The sequence below is a fragment of the Alligator mississippiensis genome, chromosome 11 (assembly GCF_030867095.1).
Source record: "Alligator mississippiensis isolate rAllMis1 chromosome 11, rAllMis1, whole genome shotgun sequence".
Classification (NCBI taxonomy): Eukaryota; Metazoa; Chordata; order Crocodylia; family Alligatoridae; genus Alligator; species Alligator mississippiensis.
The window spans coordinates 51379710-51402968 of NC_081834.1; the positions used below are offsets into that span (position 1 = coordinate 51379710).

Sequence of the window (23259 nt, forward strand, 5' to 3'; positions counted from 1 at the left end):
GGGGGTGTAGAGGCTGCGTTAACTCTGTTTATCTTCCTGGGTCAGAGGCGCCTACCGCCTCTCTCGTGAGCTGGGAACAGCCGGAGCAGCTGCTGCTTTCCCCAGCGGGGGCTTTGCAGGGACTGACCTTCGCTGCATCTGCCTCTGCCTCTGTGCAGAGCCGGGGGGCGGCCACCTCTCTGGCTGGACGTCAGCGCCCTGCAGCGGAGCCCAGGTAAGCGCCAGGCATGGCAGCAGCATCTTGCCGCATCCCGGAGCAGCGGCGCCGCAGTCACGGCCGCGTCTGCGGGAGGAAGCGGAGCCGCAGTAACAGCCATGGGTTGCAGCCCAGGGGCTGCTGGAGGGACGGCGCTGGGGTCTGGATGGGGCATTTCTATGGCTCATTGGAAAAATCTCAGTCCGCCTCCTCCCGTCCCCCAGACAGGCTGTGGGATCCCCTGGCTTTCATTCCCGAGAGCACCCCAGCAGCGCTGGAAAGCACCCGGCCGCCCCCCATCCCCAGCAGCACCCGGGTCTACCGGCGCGTACAGCTCACCGGGTGCAGGCTCTGACCCTCCCACTAGATACTGCACAGCCAACATGGCCTTCACTGGGTCATGTTACTAGTTTATTACTTCATGTTATTAGTTTTATTACTCATTCCTTACTTATTACTTTATTTAAATGTATTAAATGTATTTATTACATGTTTTTACTTTAATGAATAAGTAATGTTTAAATATGTATTACTTTTATTTAAATGTATTACTTATTACTTGCTACTTAGTTATTAAGTGGTATCAGTTTTATTACTTATTTAGTAGTATTAAGTATTAGTGTATTGCTTATTAGTTTTTATTATTACTTTATTTAAATGTATTCAATGTATTTACTTGAATTAATAAGTAATAAGTTTAAATACTTATTATTTGTATTTAAATGTATTGTATTATTTATTATTTACAAAAAACTAGAACTTTTGGTTCCAAAATGATACCTTTTATTAGACCAACTGGAAAATGGCAAGAAAATTGTCCTTTTCTGCAAGCTTTCAGGATCAAAGTCCCTTCGTCGGGCTCTGGGAAAAGTGTAGATGGTACAAGATGGTAAGAAGTCCCCATAGGTAGGAAATAAACTTCATTTTTACACAGAGGGAGCTGGAGATAGAAGGCTGTCCCTCTGGGTCATTTATTATTTATTACTTATTACTTTTATTTAAATGTATTACTTATTACTTATTTACTACTTCATTATTTATTATTGTTATTTATTATTATTATTATTAATTAGTGCATGTTGTTAGTTTATTAGTTCATTACTTTACTATTTATTAGGTCATGTTAGTTCAGGGCCTTGACTCTGGCATTGCACATCTGAGGTTGCAAATCCTGCAGTCATAATTACATGCTTTTAAGGTAGATTTTTTTTTCCCTGAGGATTACGGTTATGAATTCCCTTTGACTGGGATCTTTGTCTATGTAAGTGTCTAGTGTACAGATGGAATTTTGTAACAAAATAGGGAAGGATTCTTTCAGCCTTATTAATGTCTCACTACTTATAGAGTTTAATGCCTGCATTGCTATTTATTATACTTGCTTCTAAATAATCCATTTCATATAAAATTCCACCCCAGCCCAGTTGATTTCCTCTAGGTCAATTAGCCAAGTTATATACATCTTCCTCAATTTTTTTTTTTTTGGAGTTATCAACCACTAATATAAAATCTCAGAATTCTTTGATTTTTCCTTTCTAGTTCTTGGATATTATACAGTTAGTCCAATTGATGTTATGACTCACAAAAATCCTTGCCCCTCACGTCTTTCCTAGACTATAATAGCTACAGCATCACCAAAACTCTGCCGTAAAATTTCCTCAATTTTACTTATACATTATATTGAGAAACATTGTTATGATTACAGAAAGTAAATAACAGGTACAAGGAGGTGTCCAGGGTAGAAAGGTGTAGCAAAAATAAATATTTTAAAGTTAAAATGTGGAAAATTCTAATTAATAATAAAGCACTCATTTTTAAGTGAGGTTGATTCGTCCCTAGGAAAAAAAAATATTTGGCTGTACTTGGGTGGACCTAGGATTTTGAAAAGGAGCATGCAGATGGTGTGGTGCATCCTCACATATAGCACAGAACACATTTTTCTCCAGTTAGAGAGACTAGAAGCTTCACTAATATGTGAGGGGCCCAGCACTATATTACTCCATATATGATCATAGCAAAAACAAATATGTAACTATTGTAACGTGCATTAATTTGCTAGGTTATATATTAAGTTAAAAAAAATAAACTAGGCAAATATAGTTGAAATAGTAAAAACATAATGTGTCATTAGTTCTGTATTCATTATAGTTAAATGGACATCTCTTCTTCAGATTCATAAAACAAAATATTGTCTTCTTGCGTGTCTTGCCAGTGCCTCCAGTGCTTGATGTCAGTCATTTCCAGGGATCCTGGTTTTCTCTAACTTAAAAAAAATCTCCAATTTTTGGTAAAAAAAGTAACCCCAAAACCACATTTTTCCATGATTAAAATGAAATATCACTATATATATATATATATATATATATATATATATATATTAGTGGTGTTTCATTTAAATCACAAGAAAATGTGGATTTGGTGTTACTTTTTTTAACCAAAAATTGGGGATTTTTTTTAAATCAGAAAATGCCAGGATCCCTGGTCATTTCTACACCTGAGTAAATATTACTGCACCTGAATTACAGTTTTTAGCTAGAGCTAAAAATGGTCTTCAGAGCTGTGAAATAGGAGAGAGATATTACCAGGAGTGGTTAACACTGTAAATTGGAGAAGAAAGGATAGCTTTAGTGGAACAGCAAGACCATGGAAAAGGCTAAAGAGTCATTAACACCAGGAATTGGTAGATTATAATGAGCCAGAAAGTCAATTGACTCTCTCAGTATTGCCTGAATAGAAATGCTGCTGCCCTTCCCAGGAAGTTGGTTTTAAAGCTTGGGAAGAGCGAAATCAAGGGGAAGGGTTGCAGCTGCACCTCTCCTGGATTTGTTTCTGAGGCTCTACTCTATCTTAACTGAGTGACATTTTCTGGGTGGTGTCATACAGGAAATATGGACAACTGAATGATGCCTTCTGGCCTTAATGTCCCCAAATCAAGGAATAAGTGACCTCAGATGAAGATAAGGCGAGTTGGGGATTGGACACTGCTCGGACACCTGAAATCTGAATGGTCCCTCCCCATTTAAGAAGTCTCCCCTATTTAGGGGGATAGTGTCTCCAAGAGGGTAATAAGGTTATTCAATCATTTCCCAATGTTTTTTATTTTTATTCTACCCAGATAAAGACGCAGGTGTTAAATCAAGGGCTGTTCTGTGCCTGACTGGCTCCTTGCTTCCAAAAACAGAGTTAGGGGTGACTAAAATCCTCCATCTTTTATAATAGTCCTTCTGCTCTAACCCTATCTACTCCTACCACTACTTTGATGCCAAAAGCTCCCAAGAACCCCTACCAAAATATTTTTATGGAAATCACTTTCCTAAGCCTTAAATTAGGGCTGCTTCTGGGGTATAGACAGGTGATAGCTGTCTTTTAATGGGCAGGGAAGGGAAATAACATGCCCCTGCCCAAGATTGACCAGCTCTGTTGTAGCCCATTCTCGTTGTTGCTGCCCGCCCCCCACAGCCAGCTGCCTCTTCTCCATTACTGCCCCCTCCCAATTGCCAGATCTGTCCCCTGTCACCATGATTTTGCCCACGACTCCCTGCTGCCCTTGAAGAAGAAAGGCGGTTTTTGTGGGGAAGAAACAGCACTTTCTACCTCTTTATTAATTAGTGACTTACATTTCCCTCTGTCAATGCTAATTGGAGAATGAGGCAAAGTATAATTTTGCAACAGCTACCCCTCACCCTTTCTCTCCCATTGTTGAAAATGACTACATAATACCCTCGGACTGTTCTTTTTGTCTCTAATAAATGAGTGTTGATATCTAATTTTCCATTCTCAATCTAATATAGGGCTGGATTAACCCTTTAGTTAGCACAGGCAAACAAACTTGTGGGCCCCTACTTAATACTGTATACGTATATTACTTTTTTCACTCAATAATTAAAATGTGTCAAATAAGCCCAACTGAGCCCTTTCTTCGCTTAGGGCCCTAGACATGTGCCTCCTTTGCCTATGCATTAATCCAGCCCTGATCTAATACTCGAATATTGATAGGAAACCTGCTTGGATTTCATTCTCTACTCTCTTATTCAGGGATATTGGCATTCAGTTCTCTCAACTTTTGCATCAGTTCTCAAGTCTTGAAATAAATCTCTCATGTATTTAAGCATGTTTTCTCCTCCTTTTTGATGGCACTGTCATAAATATTTGGAAGATGAGGTCCAAATGATCTATCCTTTATATTTAAACCTTCAGATTTTACTTCTCTTTCATAACCTGCTCTTAACTCATCTCTTCAGACTTCCCAAACTTTTTTCTAGTCATATAAAAAACATATCATCATAATATTAAAACACATCTTTCTTCCTTTCTAAACTGGTATCATGTCTCCTCAAACTTAGCCATTTTCTGTTTATCTCTATTGAATATGTAAAAAGTTCATATATTTGATTTTCCCCCCCTATTATAATAACTAACTTCTTTTTTTTTGTCAGAAGCTCCTGCCCAGCTTCTGCTGGGGGCTGTAGGGAGCAGCTCCACGGGGTGCTAAATTTGGCCCTGGACGGTGGTAGGGTTACTTTTTCCAGTCTGCTCTGTGCCTAGCCACCTCCTCCTTTATGGTGTCCTCCACTAACTGGGAGCAGGGACTAGGAGATCCTTTGTCACATCTTTTCTCCACTCTTCGCACTACAACCTCCTGCTCCTCTTTAGCTCCCTTCTGGTTTGCCACCTCCCTATATTCCCCCATGTTCTTAACTACCCTTCATCACAAGCAGCCTGGTTTCAGGCTCGCAGAGAAGAATGGGAGCTCATAGTTACTTTTATTGTAAATACAGGATTTGCAGTGAGCTTGACTGACAGCAGCCTGTGACTCTGGTCCCATTAATAATTATGGTAAAGATCAGCCATTTTCAATAAGGGCAAATTCATTAGTTTTTATCTGGGAATTGAGATCATGGGACACTTGAAAATACCATCACACGTTGTGAGATTTGAAATAAAATCGCAAGAGATGGCAAGTCTGCAAGGGATGGCAAGTCTGTAAGCAAGCCACTGAGGGTGAGAGAACCACTAAGTTACTGCCCTGCTCCTTTCATCCTGAGTAAAGACTCAGGGCAGCTGCTTTTCTCCAAAAATCAGACATTTTTGTAGTTTTAAAGTTGGCAGGAAACCAAAATTGGAGGGGATTTTCTATCTTCATTTGATACATGAATAAAAATCTGTCATTTCCCTGTGTTTACCATTCACATAGATAGAAGGGAGCCTGTGCGGCTAATTCAAAAAAGAAAGGGAAGGGGAGAATGGACTTTCCATGATTGGTCCCTGGGAAAGAATGGCTTCCACATTTTTATTTCTAAGGCATGCATTTTTCAGTGACAGAAACCATCTGCATGGCTTGACTGAAGAAGGGATGTAGTTAGGTTCATAGCAAATGGAAAGACACAGGTCTTCACATTCTCTTGTTATATAAGAGACAACTTGGAAAGCCACATTTCCTAAATTACAAATGCCTCAAATAAACAGATCCTGAAATGTGAAGGAGGAAAAACTGGAACGTGGAGAATTTAACCTTTTCCTCCAAGGGGGGAAACTTAGACAGACATAGATGTGGTGTAATTTCATTCTTATTTAGTATTTGTCTTGCAATAGCACTTAGGAATTCCAAAGGCAGGACCCCGTGATGACCAGCTTTATACAAATACAAGCCAACAATGGCTTCTGCCCTAAAGAGTAGAGTGAAACTCTTCTCAAGCATGTCACTAGCTCCCACCATTTAGAGAGTACATCCATTTGAGGATATCAACCATTTAGTCTGTGGAGAATAGTTCTCAAACCACTTTAAACAACATCCTGTCTTGTATGTTCAACTCCTCCCTCACCTGCGATGGGCAGTACCAGGTGAACTATGCGGAGTGGATCATTACCATATTCCCTTTCTTCATGTTTAGCACAGACACTGGGAGGATTAAAATGTCACAGTGGGCTGGTTTCAAGAAGGAAGAGCTGTATCCATGCTGTGTTTCCTCCGATTTGCAGAATCTAGAGCATATACAGGGAAGGAATGTGGGGTGAACAGGGGTGTGCCGTGGGATGGTGTCCTTTCTGCCCTATGTGATAAAAGGTAGAGGGAAAGAAGGCAGAGTGAAAACATGCGATAAACCTGACATGGTATGTCCAATTTGGGGAATGATTTTTTGGGGTTTTTTTTAAGCAAGCCCATAGTAATATTGGAAATTTTTAGGACAATAAACAACCCCCTTGTGCAGAGCTGGAGAACCTACCAGGTGGACAGAATTACCTGCTGAACCTGCTAGCCAGAGACTCCATAAAATATGAAGGAGGCACTCATCATGAAGCACAGGGGATGTGCCTTGTCCTCTTGTGTCTAGCTTTTAGGAATAGGAAGTGTGTTGAGATTCTAATACCTGGAAGTGCTCAGGGTCTCTCCCTCCAGTGTCAACCTCTGGCCAGTGCATGTTTTAGAAAGGTAAAGGACCCTGGCCTCTTCCCTGGTCTGTCCAACATCCACTGTATCCCTTTTGAAGCTTTTGTTTCTTTTGGCCTTCCTGCCATATATCTGATGAGAATTTCACTAGGCTGTAGTTATTGAATCTGGAATGCTTTTTGTTTCAGGGCCAGTGATGTTTGAGGAAGCAGATGTGTATTTCCACAAAGAGCAGAGGACTCTTTAGGACCCTGGTCAGAAGACCTATTACCAGGACATCATGCAGGAGAATTATGAGACTGTGACCTTTCTGGGTAAGAAATCGTTTTCTTTTTTCCATTAGTTATTAGAAACTCTGGGTTATGCCCAATTTGACCTCTGCTCAGGTTGTTCCCAGTCACCTGCCTTTCAGAAGGAAAGGATCAGTCCTCCAGTTCATAAGAGACGCTTTAAACTCCACTCCCTATTCCACGGGTTAGGGCTGAGTTGCCTACCTTGTAGCCTGCAGGTCTCTTATGTCCCATGAGCGGTTAACATGTGGCCCATGGGCCCCAGCAGCCACCTGTCCTACTGCTGTCTGGTGGGGCAGGGACCAAGGCTCCCCACACTACCTGTGCTGTCCACACAGTGGGGGGCAGGAGAGGCCACATATTACCGGTGCAGTCTACATGGCACTGGCACTGCCCAGATGGTGGGAGGGATGCCTGGGGTGGGGCTGCCTCTGGCCACATCAAAGCTGGACAGCCCTGGGTTAGGGAAATAAGGCACATATAGAGATGGGAGTTCATTCCTATGCCCCAACTTGCAAAAGGGGCAAATGTGTTGCATTTACCTCTCTAAGTTCTCACTTGCACATACAATCTCCATTCTCCTCCATTCCTGGGACCAGCTCCATCTGTGAGGAAGACTTCAGCCTGTGGAAGCTTAGAAATAGGCAGAAAATTAGCATGAGAGCTGTCTCCGTCAGCAAGCTCCCCAGAGTGCCCCCCTCACACCTGGCTTCTCTCTTTCTTTCTCAGCAGGTGATGGATTGGTATGTAAGAAAGAAGAGGAGGATCCACAACCTGAAGGCCCAAAGCAACTGGAACTAGAAAAGGTGTTGTTGGGAATATCCGAAAGGAATCTTTCCCCAAGCTGTGTACAGGGAACCCCCAGTGGAAATCAAAGTAGGCTAAAGAGGCAGGTGGCAAGCCACACAGGGAAGGAAGTGGGTGAATCTGTTGATTTGGGGAGAGGCTGTAATGACCTCAAAGAAACCAGAGCCAAGCAGAAAAGCCACACGGGAGAGAGAAAAAACACATGCACTGAGTGTGGGCAGAGCTTCAGTCGGAACTCATACCTTATCAGGCACAAGAGAACACACACCGGGGAGAAACCCTACCAATGCCTTGAGTGTGGGAAAAGCTTCAATCTGAGCTCCAACCTCATGACACACCAGAGAACCCACACGGGAGAGAGGCCCTATAAATGCCTGGAGTGCGGAAAAAGCTTCATTCAGAGTTCAGATCTTATTTCACATCAGAGACTCCACACAGGGGAGAGACCCTATGAATGCCTGGAGTGTGGGAAGAGCTTCATTCAGAGTTCACACCTCCTTAGGCATCAGAAGCTCCATGTTGGGGACAGACCCTACAAATGCACTGACTGTGGGAAAAGGTTTTTTCAGCGGTCACATCTTATTAGACACCAGAGGCTCCATGTGGGGGAGAGGCCCCATAAATGTACCGACTGTGGAAAAAGCTTCATTCAGAACTCCCAGCTCCTGACCCATCAGAAAATCCACTTAGGGGAGAAACCCTATAAATGCCCTGACTGTGGGAAAACCTTTAATAGGAGCTCACACCTTATCGTGCACCAGAGAACCCACACGGGAGAGAAACCCTATAAATGTCTGGACTGTGGGAAGAGGTTCAGTGTCAACTCCAACCTGATTACCCACCAGCGAACCCACACGGGGGAGAGACCTTATAAATGCCTTGACTGTGGGAAAAGCTTCAGTCGGAGTTCACATCTCATTAAGCACCAAAGGCTCCACACAGGAGACGAAACCTGAGTGCAGCAGAAGATTCAATTGGGGCTTATGTTGTGTAAGACATCAGCAAATCTATGTAGGGGAGAGACCACTTCAGCATGGTAAACCCTTCTAGTGGAACTTATATATCTTGGACAGCAGAAGCTTTGTGCAGGAGAGAAATTCTGTCTGGACAATGAATGGCCATAGTTAGATTGTAAGCAGACATCTCATTTCAGGCAGTCTTGATTGTCCAGGGGTTTAACCCTGATCTAAACAAGTGATATAAACACAAGTGGCATGGCCATTTACACACATCGCCCTTCCAGGCTGCATTGCTGCCCTTGTGACAGGCTGGTCCCTGGAATGGATGGCAGTTGGCTTGAATGACCCATGATCTAGATACAGACATACACCACACTGTCCCAGCAGATATGTTGGCACCTTTTATCTTGCATCCTTAATAGGTATGTAAAGCAGGATAATGGATGTGTATGTCTGTAGGATCCCAGGACAAAAGGCTTTCTCCTGTGAGAAATGTAACATCTGTTTGCACCCCTTGTTACCAGACTTAATATTGGTAGTAGCACTGAATTCATAAATGCTTGAACAAAAATAGTCCATTCTCTGAAGAGAACATTTATTGAGCACAGCAATTTGCAACTTCAATCACATGGCAAGGACCAACAACAGAAACACTTCACCTAAGCTAAGACACAGCCAAATAAGATATAGTGACAATGCACAATTTAGGCTAACTTAAAATGCAACATAATAAGCCAAAAAGACAACAAAAAGCATTGCATAATCCAAAGGGCAGAGTGTCTCTTTGCAGTCAGGTATTCATAAGTTATTTCTGGGGATCTGCAGGTCTTCTTAGGTGGTGAGGATGGTCCCACAGGCCTCAGCTTGGCCTGGGTTTTTATAGGGATCTGCACCCCCTTGCTTCCCTTCGGTCCCTCACATGACTCTCATGCATTCAGTGTCTGTCTCTTGCCTCTTAGGCATTCCAGTCTCTCATCCCTTACCGTAGGGGTGGGGAACCTCCAGATCCAGCCCACGGCATAATTTCAACCGGCCTGTGAATCAAGGCGACTGCCCCGGGCCCCATACTTTCTGGGGCCCCGTGGAGCAGCCGCAGCGACTCTGTGCCACTGCCTGTTTCGCATCTGGCTGCTTGCTATCACCCCCACCACTGCCACCACCAGCTGCTTTGCATCCAACTGCTTGCCACCCCACCACCAGCACCACTTCTCTTTTCTTTGTTCACCCTATGTTTCCCATGTTACATATCCCAGTGTATTCAGCAATCCCTGCTCAAGAGTCATTGATTTCAGTCCTTTATAATGTATAGTGTTGGCCATTCATGGCATCTGACAAAGTAGGCTATTGCCTATGGAATCTTATGCCTCTCTGAATGAGTTACTGTCTAAGGTAACACCCTGTCCTGCCTCTTGCCTGACTTCAGACTAACATGGATAACTACCTCTCTACTAATGGATAGTGTTGTGATGATGGGAATTGAGATGAACCCTCCCAGTGAGATGAAGCTGAAGGTTCCAAATTAAAGTACCTCTCCATGACTGTTAATAAAACTTTGGTTTCTTTCTGCTTCAACAGCTATTGGCATCTCATGAACGCATAAAGACTCGCTCTAGAATGATTGCTGTTAACATCTATCTACTGATATATAGAGAATATGGATTGTGCAATGTGATACATATGAAAGGTTAATGTTTCCTTTAAGAGGGGAGATGTGGTGCTATGTAAGTGAAAGATCAGAATTTAGAGTCAGTCTCTTATAATGGATTGTGTTGTGATTGTGGGAATGGTGAAATGAACCCAGGGGAACAGAAAAGCTGAAGGTTCCAGTTTGAAGCTGTTCTCCATAACTGTTAATAAAAGATTTTGTCTATCTCATTCACCAGCTATTGTCGTCTCATGAACCCACAAGGATGGTTATAAATAGGCTTGATTGCCTTAAGAAAGGAGAGAGGTTTAATGTGCAAAATGTTATTTAATCAGTTTTTAGATGTAGTTATGAAGTTATACAAAGAGTTTCATACTCGGTTCTTACAAAACAATGGCATAGAACAGGCATGACCTAAACAGTTCTTGTTATAGCATTTTCTTTAAGAGAAAGTAGGAGGAAACTTAACTTTACATATTCCTGATTGCCCAGCATTTGAGCTTTGGGTATTTAGATGACAGAAAGGACAAGCTGACAATTAGTCAGGGTTATCTGACAACAGAGCTTACTATCTACTACTACCTGCTATCATCAGTCCCACTGTGAGAGTTCAGAAGCAGCACATCATCTCATAAACAGTCCTACCCTATGAACATGCAGACTGTTCCCTAGAAGTAACCTGATTAGCAAATCAACTTACCTGACCCTAACTTCACCCTCCAAAAAAGTACCAAAACACCAAAAGTATCAAAACAACTTTCCACCCTCCAGCACACACACACACACACACACGAAATAACTTGAATTTTATAAAAAATACAAAAATTAACTTCCAAAAATAATTAGGTATATTAAAGCATTTAGATTAATTATTGAATTACTGGACAATTGAAAAAAGGAAACAATTGCAGAAAGTACTTTTTTAAAGGCACTGAAATGGCTGCACTTTTAATGACTGCATACATTAAATGGATGAACTGTGCAAGGAATGACACTGCAACTGATACTGGTATTTACCAAACCCTGATTTGAATGTCTCCTTTTCTCTTCCCTTTATCCGCAAGTTTCCACCTATCAACCTCTGACCTCCCTGAAGGTAAGAGATCTTTTTCCTGCCTTCCAATCGTGATCCTAAAGGACAAGTTTGATGGGGATGTCATGTATCAATGAGGCTTATTTCTGTTCCCAAATCACTTCATTCCACCAGACATTTCCTCTGGGCAGTAGCCATTGAGTACTTCACAGGGCAGTGGGCATTGCTAGGGACATGCTGCCACCATGTGCACCACCCCAGTTTTCATCATGGGTTTTTTTGACACTGGGATCTCCTGGGGTCAAAAAAAGCCCCGTGCTGCAATGTAGCAGCATGAGGAAAACTTGCATGTGTGATGTGTGGCACCCACAGCTGGGTCTGCGTTCGTCTGGTTGCTGCCAGAGATTTCAAATCAAAATCACTCTGAACTGTTGTGAGCTTTCTGAGTTCTTTTCAACAGAAAAATTGCTCCATTATTTGGCCTTGAGGGTGGCCTTGAGTCTAACAAGGTTGAGATCCACTGTTATGGACACACATACATTTTCAGCTGTTTCAAAAAGGAGATGTTTCAAAAGAGCAGTTACATTCTAATTATTATATGTGGACAGAATAAGGCTGGATGAAACTGTTAAATTTGGAGCAGTTTTGCTACATTTGTATAATTCCTGGCTTGTCCACACATAAAACATACCAGGATCTTTCCTTTGAAATGTTCCTAATGTGAAATGGCTCCAAATATATGCACATCCATACCTTTACTCTCTGGTAAAAGGGACTCTGAAATGTTCCCCTCTGGTACCCACCTGCCCTCAAGGAGGTAGCTTCAGACCATGATGTCGTAGGGGAGCCCCAGCAGATTATTAAGGAAGCTGTTCCTTTGTTCAGTGTGTAATCAATCTCCGTACATCCTTCTGCAGTGTCCCTGTACATCTTCAATCTTACTACATCCCACCTCCCTTTAGGCTGGGTGTTATTTCACTTGGAACATGTGTTCCGCAGCTTAACTCTGATATGGTTCTTATCAGATGGAAACATGGCCACCTGCTTTGTCCAGATCATCCTTTTCAGCGCATGACACATCCATGATTCACTTGGCCAAATAAAAACGTGTATGTATTAACCCAAATTCATCCCCAGTACAGAGAAGATCATAATATAAAGAGATCTAATGGAAAGAATGATGCAAAATGGCAGGTATGTCTGTGGGTGGATGGTGTATCTGGTGGATGGAAAGATATGATGGCTGTACAGAAGATAGTGTTGACCTGACAGAGAAAGTGGATGTGGATGGGAAGAGGAAGAAAGGAACATGATCAGTTCTGTGGTAAGAGGAGATCCCTCACTCAGTGTAATGGAGCTAGGATTGCTCCTTTCAGAGGTCAGTGCCCTCTTGACCTTTTCTGAGACTGGAGCAATTGAGGAGATGATCATTAAATTAACTACTGGGCCATAGGAAAGAGATGCATCACTAGTCCCTCCAATGTCCACATAGAGACAGCAGTCCTAATAGGGTAAGAAAATAAGATCCTCCCTTTACACCTCTATTCTACTGGAAAGAAGAGACCAAGATTTCCTAAGTGAGCCAAGTGGATGCCAAATAGTAGAAGAAAGACAGCTCCTGGAGAGAGGTGGATGGAGAGACAAAAAGGTGAAATCATAGGGAGAGTGAGGATAGGGGTTAAATCAATGAGGCAGAAAAAGTGAGAGAAGAACAGCAAAACAAAGAAGAAGGCATTAGACTGCTTGTGCCTTTATAGCAGAATTGGGAGCCACAGAGACAGAGAAAAGAACCTTGCACTGCTGGTTTATGGCTGGACCTCCTGGACCAAGGCCCATGGCTGGCTGCTTAGGAGTTACTGCACAAGCAAGTGAAGGATGTTTTTCAATGACTCACCTCCTGCTTTAACTGCAGCCAACACAGTGAAACAGAACTAATCACCTATTCAGCTTCTTCCCTTCCACACTAAACTACTCCTCTTTTACGTACCCTGTGTTCACAGCCTGTTAATTCCTCTCTCAAGGCCTCAATGCACTGTATGTGTTATGCCCTAATAAATACACTTATTTTTCTCTGTTTCTTAATCCTGGCATTTCCTTGCTCCCATGGAATCTTGGAATTAGATACAAAATTGTGTTTGCTCCTCTTCTACAGGCCTCAGGCCCTCTAACAGGGAGTGAGACGTGAACCACAGGCAGGTACACACATAAGCAACAGCAGCAGGGGGTGATCAGTGGACTGAAACACAGCAAGTCTTGGGTCTATATAGGCAGTGGAAACTGCTCCCACAAAACTCTGTAGGGGACAGAGCACGTACAGGGAGAAGAGAGAGGGGATGCATATGTAATAATATCTTGCACACCGTGGTCTAGTGAGATTTGAACACAAAACCTGACTGCCCAATAAATGCAGAAGATTGGAGAGGTCTGCCCCATGCTGTCAAGCCCAGACCCATGCATCTCCATGAACAATATTTTAACACAAGAGATGGGATTTGTGCTGATAAAATATTGATATTAATTACCTTTTTCTATAGGCACTGCCAAACTTCTCCACCCTGAAATTAACAATACGACAGTGAGAAATATATTCTCTAAATAGATTAAATTTTTCATACAGCAATATACTGGGAAAAGATGAGAGTATAAAAATCACTTACAAGTTTATCAGAAAGATTCTGTTTTTTTACAGATTATGTTAGTATTTCTGTCTCAGTGGCTATACAATAAATAGCCATATTTCTCCTATAAAAATGCCCACTGCAGGCTCTGGATTATTATTACGCTACTATAGTCACAATTTCTTAGCTGATGCATTGAAGCTATGTTACTGAAATGAACAGTCAAACAAAAAGATATTTAAATCCTTCTCTTATTCACATTCAGGTCTAAAGTGATCAATGAACCATCTAAGCCATGGATATGGAGGCCCATCAATTATGTATTTTTATGAAATTGAGAGATTTATTTTTCAGGGCTTTCCCTTCAGCTCTGCTTCTAAAATGTTTTAAAATTCTGAAGTTTTTATAAGCAGCTCACTTGCAAGGGTCGAAGGAGCTGTATTTCAGGGAATGCATGGTTAAATTACACCAAGCTTCCACGATTATCTCTACCATATCCCCTATTTAGGTATTTCATTTTTATGATTTCCGTGTATTTGGCAGTTCTAAGTTGCTAAACCTCAAAGTCAGCAATTTAGAACATTTTGAACATGGATCCCAAATTTGCTCCACAAACTCTGTGGCTCTGCTCTGGCATATTGATTGCCAAAACATCGAAGAATCACAAATAAGGATGCAGGGGAATTTCAGATTTCTTTTACATACTGCATCCTAAAAGAAGAAAGCCTGCACAAAGTATTCAGAAGAAGCCTTTGTGTGGACCTGTGCACAGAGCACGTGGCAAATAGGAACACACACAACAGAGACCTTAGAAACCAGTTGGAGGAAAGGCCTTACTGGAGTTCTCAGTAAATGAACAAAGATAGATAGAACATAGATACTAAGGCTACAAATAGCTGTACCCTCAGCCATGCCTGTTTTTACCGAAATCAGTGACAAACGTTTCACTGAATTCAGCGAATCAGAGGTGATTTTTAAAATATACAAGTAGAGGGGAAAACAAGTTATTGAATCATTTCGTATTTTGATCACCAAAACATAACCCTATCTGCCATATGTCTTCCTTACCTAGTCAAAAGATAATATGCTTCTATGTCATATCCCTTAATAACCTTAGCCTTTCAGACAGGACTAAAAAATAAATTTAGCTGCTGTGGCTATTCATAATCATTATATTCTCAGGAAGATTTCCAGATTCCTGGTCTGTACAAGGTTTCTCCTGCTGAGTTGTAGTCCACGATAACTCACACCATGGATGAGACAGCTCTATTAAGTGATAAAAAAGTATACATAGAAGGATACAACTTTGTACTAGGATGTTATACAGGAAAAAGAAGAATGAGACTTAAAGAGTTAGGGCCACCCGCTTGGTGAGAGGGCAGCAGGACAGGCCCTACGAGGAGAGACTGAGGGACCTGAACCTGTTCAGCCTCAGCAAGAGGAGGCTGAGGGGGGACCTGGTGGCTGCCTACAAACTCATCAGGGGGGATCAACAGCAAATAGGCAGAGCCCTTTTCTCCCCAGCACCATCTGGGGTGACAAGGAACAATGGTAATAAGTTGATGGAGAATAGATTTAGATTAGAGATCAGGAGGCAATATTTTACACTTAGGGTGACCAAAATCTGGAACCAAGTTCCCAGGGAGGTGGTCCTCGCCCCTACCTTGGGCAAATTCAAGAGGAGGTTGGATGATCACCTGTCTGGGGTCTTGTGAACCCAGCATTCATTCCTGCCTGTGGCAGGGGGTCAGGCTAGATGATCTGTTCAGGTCCCTCCTGACCCTAGCTACTATGAAACTATGAGTTCTGCTGCTTGTTTACCTAAACATTAAAATTATCAATGATTGATAAAGGAATTTCTCTTTCCAGTTACCCATAGTTAACTGGAAATAATAGTGGACTTTTCTAATATGTTAAAGTGAATGAGAAGCACAAGGGCTCATGATTCCTTAGGCAATTCAAACCCCCCCCATCTTTTAGTCACTGCCAGTGTTATGGAAGAAATTTGATTGTTGTGTGGAGGACTAGTACAAAGCCCTCTGTAGCACTCAAAACTGATGCAGGCACATTTCTAAGATTCTGGTGTCAGAGGCATGATGGTATGCAGGACAGCCAGTGCAGCCTAGTGTGTTTTAGAGACAGTCTCCATCAGTGGTCTTGCTTTTCCCAAACAAATGAAAATGTGATGTTTGGGTTCCTTTCCTACACTGAGTTTCTGTGTTCCATTACATAGTCACTACGAAGGAAGAGGTTGAGTGTTGCTCACTCAACAGGTGGAAGGGCGTGTGTGTGGTTTATACATTTCCATTGTCACCTGATATGAAGTTCAGCAAACGGCATGTCTTAAACTATAAAAAGAATCACTCCCCACCTCTTCCCATACAGAATATCAAATCCACATCTTTGCACAATTATTGCAGTTGTTAAAAAAATAGAAATAGGAGGCTTACGAATTTCTGTATCGCATTCTCCTAAAAATAAACAGAAAGAAATTTAAATTATTATTATGGAACTCCTTTCCCTTGGAGCCATGTCTGACTTCATGAAATCATAGAAATGGAGGGTTTGAAGGGACCTCAAGAGGTTACTTAGGCCAACCACCTGTACTGAAGCAGGATTAAGTACAGTAGAACATCAAATATCCGGAATTATTAGTGTCTAGGTGAGAAAAACTGCAAACTCCAAAACCAAAATATTTTAACCAATATATTTGTTTTTGTGTTTTGATTGATTTTTTAAAATTTTATATTGTTGAAGAAAAACTGATTTTTTTCCACATAAAGGGAAAACATGTTTGTCATCAACCATTACTTTTATTCCATGATAATATACACAAATAGATTAAACAATTTAAAAATACATTGTTCGGTTTTCTGTTTTTCATAAATTATTTATTAATTGAAACCTGACATAACATAGGATTATCCATTATTCTAATATAATAAAAGACTTAATCTGTCTGTCCGTAACACTTTTGCCCAACTGCGCATGCACCAATTGGCTGCGCACAGAGCGTGGGCAGGGGTGGGGCCAGAGGAGTTAAAATTGGAGCCCCTCCGTAAGGCTTTTGCCCAACTGTGCATGCGCTGATTGGCTGAGCGGGTCAAGCAGGTGGTAGCATGGCCGGCTGAGCTAAAACTGGAGCTCCTCTGCCGGGACTGCCTCCTTCTGCAGCCTTCGGTGTGGTGGCTCCCTCCGCCCCATCTCCACAGGTCGCAAACAATAAATTGGGTAGAGTACTTTAAAAGCAGTGAGGTCAGCTGAGGAAAGGCGGGAGCCCCTCCATCGGCCCTGACTCCTCCAACAGCCTCCGGTGCAGTGGCTCCCTCCATCGCACCTTCATAGTGGCAACAAATAAATAAATAAATTGGCACAAGCACTTTAAAAGTGGTGGGGCTACCCGAGGAAAGGCAGGAGCCCTTCCGTTGTAGTGGTGGGGGAAGGAGCAGTGGGGTGCGGTTGGACCTGAAGTGGGGGAGCAGGGTCGAGCCCGAAGCAGCAGGGGAGCGGGGAGAAGGGGGTGGGGCCAGACCTGAAGGGAAGAGGAGCAGTGTTGAACCCGAAGTGGGGGGTAGAGGGGGGTCAGACCTGAACCGGAGGGGAGGGGGGGCAGGGTTGGACCCAAACAGGGTTGAGAGGGGGGAAGCAGTGTTGGATCCAAAGCGACGGGGAAGGGGTGAGTGGGGTCAGACCCAAAGCGGAGGGAGTGGAGTTGGATCTAAACTGCAGGGGAGGGGGCAGCAGGGTCAGACCCAAATCGGGGGGTGGGTGGTGAGTGGGGTCAGACGTGAATGGAGGGGTGGGGGAGGACCCAAAGTGGAGCAGCAGCGTCAGGCCCGAAAGGCGGAGCAGGCAGCAGGATCGGACCTGAAGGGGGGGGGGGGAGGAGCTGGGTCAGACCCAAAGAGTGGGGAAGGTGAGGAGCAGGGTCATACCCGAACCTGGTGGGGAGGGGGGGAGCTGGGTCAGGCCCGAAGCGGGCATGGGGATGGGGTCGGACCCAAAGTGGGGGTGGGGGGGGTGGTTCACACCCGAATCAGGGGGAATGGACGGGGCAGGGGCAGACCCGAAGCAGGGGGGTGAAGGGGAGCGGGGTCTGACCCAAAGCAAGGCAGAGGAGAAAAGGGTCGGCTCCATCCCCACTGCCCCTCCCCACTGTCATTCTTGACAGGCTATTTGCTAGTAGAATGAAAAAGCAGCATGGGGATTCTTACCAGATTTTATCTTGTGAATATAATTAAGGAAAAAATGATAAAAACAGGAAGAGGAAAGCTGGAACTGGATCTGCAGTGGAATGAGGAAATCTTCATCTTCACTGGAGGAAAGAATGGAAAAAGAAAGTAAAAATCAACCTGGACAATAAAATACCAGCGTTTCCCAAATTTTGGCATACTTCACTCTAATACCTGAGAAGGTGTGGGGGTGTTTCAAAATAAAATGCAAAGATCAAATAAATATCAATATGAGCAACACACACAGTTATTATAAGTATGAATTAATTCTTAATTTAGGAAAGTATAAAAGAGTACATTTTTCAAACAAAAATATCAGTGTGATATATGAGCTTGTTCACAGTTCAACTCAAAAACTAATCATACTTTAACAATGACTGCAGTGACTGCACCAGATTTTCATGCCGTCTTACAACAGACACCCCTCCTTCTGATCAAGACACTGCCACCACTTCCCTCTCTCACCAAAGCACCTGCATAGGCATGTATAAGCTGCACCTCATGCCTTTGCTTCAAATGTTCTGCATACTGACATATGGCAGATTATCAATGTTGTGTATTGTGAATAGCCTTACAAATTCTGACTTGAAAATATTATATCATGTATTAAAATGTGCAAACAAAAAAATGTTTACAATACAAGGAAGGAAGGAAGGAATCATTTTTTATAGGGGTGCACCAATAGAGAATTTTTGGGCCAATACCAATGGCTGATTTTTAACAAGCCATATTGGCCAATACTGATCTGATTGCTGATATGCAGCTGGGAAGCTTGGAAAGCAGTGTCTGGCTGGTAAGTCTGTTGTGGGGGAAGAGGTTAGGGGAAAGGAAAGGGGCATGGGGGTGGCAGATCAAGGCAGCCACGACGAGGGAGGGAGTGGGGCTGGGGCAGGTGCTGCACAACTGGGTCAGAGCACAGGATGGAACTGCAAGAGGTTCATCAGAAGGAGGGGGGGAGGGCGGGGGGCAGCTCCTGTTGCTGCATGCATCCCGGGAGGATATGTGGGGCATGTGCCCCTGGAACTGCACGTGGGGCAAGGGCAGGCTGCTGCTGCAGTCTGGGGCCGTGCCAGGCTCTTCCCGGTGGAGGTTGGGTCAAGCTACTATTGGGGTAGGCAGCAGCAGCATTGGAAGCAGGGCTACGGGGGGGGCTGCAGCCACCCCAAAATTCACCATAGCCCCCTCCTGGTGCTGCTGCCACCCGCCCCAAGCGCAGCCTGGCTTAGCACCCCCTGCTTGGGAAAGCCCTCACAACAGACTTACCAGCTGGACCCGGCTGCTCTCCACACTGCTGGGCTTTGCTCCTGGCCGCCTGTGTGCTGCGCTGTGGCTGTGCGCATGCATGGGGCATTTATTGGTGGCATTATCGGTTACATCAGCCAAAAAAACCTGACTGCTGATACCATCAATTTTCCTTATATTGGTGCTGATCTTCTATGGGACCGATGTATTGGTATATCTCTAATTTTTTGCATAGCACTTCTGCTGCTCTTACAGCACGCTACTGTGCCATGGCACACCCTTTGGGGAATCTGAGAAGAGCAAAGTTTTAAAATTTAATTTAATTGAAAACTTCTTCACTGCTACCGAAGATACCCCTTCTATGCCTCTTTCCCCCCTATTTTGCCATAGAATAATAATAAAAAATGTTATTTTAAATGCAAAGTGCTGCACCTAGGGAGGAAAAATGTCCAGCACACCTACAGCCTAGGGAATGACCTGCTGGGTGGCACAGAGGTGGAAAGGGATCTTGGAGTCCTAGTGGACTCCAAGATGAACATGAGCCGGCAGTGTGACGAAGCCATCAGAAAAGCCAATGGCACTTTATCGTGCATCAGCAGATGCATGACGAATAGGTCCAGGGAGGTGATACTTCCCCTCTATAGGGCGCTGGTCAGACCGCAGTTGGAGTACTGCGTGCAATTCTGGGTGCCACACTTCAAGAAGGATGCGGATAACCTGGAGAGGGTCCAGAGAAGGGCAACTTGTATGGTCAAGGGCCTGCAGACCAAGCCCTACGAGGAGAGACTAGAGAAACTGGACCTTTTCAGCCTCCGCAAGAGAAGGTTGAGAGGCGACCTTGTGGCTGCCTTTAAGTTCATCATGGGGGCACAGAAGGGAATTGGTGAGTATTTATTCACCAAGGCGCCCCCGGGGGTTACAAGAAATAATGGCCACAAGCTAGCAGAGAGCAGATTTAGATTGGACATTAGGAAGAACTTCTTCACAGTTCGAGTGGCCAAGGTCTGGAACGGGCTCCCCTACCCTGGGGGTCTTCAAGAGGAGGTTAGATGAGCATCTAGCTGGGGTCATCTAGACCCAGCACTCTTTCCTGCTTATGCAGGGGGTCGGACTCGATGATCTATTGAGGTCCCTTCCGACCCTAACATCTATGAATCTATGAAATGAATAAAAAGTTTGTATTAGAATGAGTCCATATATATTCTTTGGTTTTCCTCTATCCACATGGAAAAGGAAGCGGGGTGGAGAGAAGAGAGAAAGATGGCAATTTAAAAAAAACTGTTGGTATCATTTAATTTGTGATGGCTAATAAAAAAAAAAAATGTTCTAGGTTGCATTACTGAAAAAACTTCAAAAAAACTTCAAATGAAATAAATCATTTTGTTGAAAATTTCTCATGAAAAAATATTATTTTTTTCAATTCTCAGAGATTTTTCTTGTGAAACATCAAATAGCAAAAATGAACTGGTTTACAATTTGCAGCTTGGCCTCTCTCTTGCATTTATGTCATCATTTTCCCCCTAAACTTGTGACTACCACACATCCCTACTGGATATTCTCCCAAAATTTTGTAGACATTGTGGATTAGAAAATGCAAGACAATTACCCCATGAAGAGTCCAATATTATGGGTCCAGCCTTTCAAGATTTGTGTCTACTCCTCTTATTCAGCAAATATTTAAGCGAATGTTTAATTCCCATTGAATTTCTAGCAAGTAAAAGATACCATTTTCTGTTTTGATTGATTCTGGATTTTTTTTTCTTTTAAACTTTCAAGGAAAAAGCTTGTTAGTAACAAAAATCAAAAAAGCTATGCTAATGGCATCTGGGCCTGGAGCAGTCTCTTCCTGCCTGAATTCTAAAAGTATGAAGTTATTTTAGTTAAAAATAACTCTTAGAACGCACTGAGAGTAAGATCAGGTCCAATGCATTTTTAATTAAGCACAACAGCGAAATAAATACGTAATACTTCAACATTATCAAACAGTCTGGTGTTACATTACTTGGAAGTCAATCTGAAATACATTTCAAGTGCAAACCTTTTCGAATACATATTGAATGCTGCGTTCACACAAAGAGTTAAACAAATTATCACAGAAATATTTAATCTGTCCAAAAAAAAATGGTTTCTACTGCAGATATGAAAAACGTTGTTTTAAATACCTGTGGCAGACGAATCCACCTACCTGACTGATCCTTTTGAACAGGTCTACAATTTTTAAGCTGTAGCTGGGAAGTCCAAAGCATACCTTTTGTCAAGATAATCATTTAACACGCATCGCTTTTCAGTCTATTAAGTTGCATGGATAATTCCAAGTGTAAAAGGGGCCAGGAGTGTGATTGTAGTCTTTCCTTAAAGTTTTTAAAGAATTCTCTTTTAATTCCAAACTGAGAAATGTGCTTTGATCTTGCAGCATTTATAGAAAGTGGAAGTAAGAGTAAAGGAGATATGTTAAGGTCCAAAGGGATCTGAACTAGTGGTAGAGGTGACATCTTTTATTAGACCAATTAGATTTTTGCAAAAAAAAGTTTCATTTGCAAGCTTTCAGGCACAGGGACCCTTCTTCAGGCATAGGAGAAAAGACTGTAAAAGTTCTCCGAGGTAGAAATGAAAGTTCATATTTCATAGGAGAGTTGAAGGTGTGGTAAAATCTCCTGTTTGGAACACACACCAACTGCTGAAACTTCCTTAGCCTCACGAAGGGTTTTTGAACCCGAAAGCTTGCTTAATAATTATTTTCCAACTATTTGGGTTGGTCTAATAAAAGATATCAGATTCACCCAAGGAACCTTGTCTGCTTATGTCCTTAGACCAGCACGGCTACAACCTACACCCCTGTCTGGAACAGTTCATTTTATGCAGCTTAGGGCCAGAAAAAAGTTGGACTAGTCTGTTTACCTCGAAGGTGTTTGGTGGCTAGCAGGACGTAGAGTTATATTTCCTTCTGGTTATGATATTCCATATTTCACAGAATAAAATGATGGGCTGCTCTTCTGGGCAGGAATTTCTCATGTGGCAAAGTATCTCCGGGCTCTGTGATAATGCAAATTACCTCAAACAAAGGCAGGAGCAGGGTCTCAGGTGGTAAAACGTACTTCCTTCTTGTAAAATTTCATTAAAAAAAAAAAAATCAGTGAAAATTAGGGTCCAAATTAATTTCAACTGTGACAAGCTTGAAGTTGTTCCTGGTCCTATATTAAAACAATTTTTTTTTTCAGAAATTACCAGTACTGGTATAAATTAAAATAATATAGATTTGTTGATCATTTGTGATAATCACAGAATCATATCAAAGTAGGGCTGGAAGGATGTCCAAAGGTCTAGTCCAGCCCTGCTTGAGGGGGAATCATCCCTATCCCAGCGAGCCAGCCCTTGTCTAGCCCAGCGGCGTCACACTCCCCTTCAGGGCAGAGGAGCAGCACAAGAACAGTGAAGGGGCGCGGGGTGGAGCCAGGGCTGGGCTGGGGGGGCGGGGCAGGGCGGGGCGGGGCGTGTCGTGTGTCCCCGGATTCGTGCACGAGGCGGGGTGCGCTGCATGCTGCGGGCTCAGGGCCAGGAGCGGTGCTGGCCTCTTCCCACAGGGGGCGCTGGGCCGGGGCTGCGCTCGGGCGGGGCTGGGGTGGACGGCGGCGGTGGGCTGTATGGGGGGGTTCCGACAATTTTAGGGTGGCTATAACTCACCCCTGCCCCCCCCACTCCCAGCGCTACAGACAGCTTCCGACCCCGACCATCACCTCGCTTCAGTTTTGAAAGCGGGCGTGAATTTAGTGTAATATCAGCGGCCACACGCGCCAGGCCCCGCCCCCCCGCTCTCATTGGCAAAGGCCGCTGTACGGAACCGCCACGTAGTGG

At 43.3% G+C, this 23259-nt stretch overlaps 1 protein-coding gene and 1 long non-coding RNA gene across 4 annotated transcripts; one reads left to right on the forward strand and one right to left on the reverse strand.

The window, feature by feature from the left end:
- The first annotated feature begins 43 nt into the window (after window positions 1–43).
- On the forward strand, window positions 44–10516 carry LOC102569339 (zinc finger protein 501-like). Of its 2 annotated transcripts, none has more exons than XM_006272358.4 (3): window positions 44–214; window positions 6770–6895; window positions 7601–10516. In XM_006272358.4, the coding sequence occupies exons 2-3, from the start codon at window positions 6862–6864 to the stop codon at window positions 8632–8634; spliced, it is 1068 nt and encodes a 355-aa protein (XP_006272420.1). In that variant the 5' UTR covers window positions 44–214; window positions 6770–6861; the 3' UTR covers window positions 8635–10516. The 2 variants fall into 2 exon arrangements, with proteins under 2 accessions (XP_006272420.1, XP_006272421.1); XM_006272359.4 differs by having other exon boundaries at window positions 7604–10516.
- On the reverse strand, window positions 5743–23070 carry LOC109285475 (uncharacterized). Of its 2 annotated transcripts, XR_002093230.2 has the most exons (6): window positions 22306–23070; window positions 18148–18248; window positions 16384–16404; window positions 13838–13870; window positions 7414–7504; window positions 5743–6243 (listed from the first exon to the last, which is right to left on the reverse strand). It is a non-coding gene; the product is annotated as an uncharacterized LOC109285475 (long non-coding RNA). The 2 variants fall into 2 exon arrangements; XR_002093229.2 differs by lacking the exons at window positions 5743–6243; window positions 7414–7504; window positions 13838–13870; window positions 16384–16404 and adding an exon at window positions 16727–17270 and having other exon boundaries at window positions 22306–23054.
- Window positions 23071–23259: the final 189 nt, after the last annotated feature.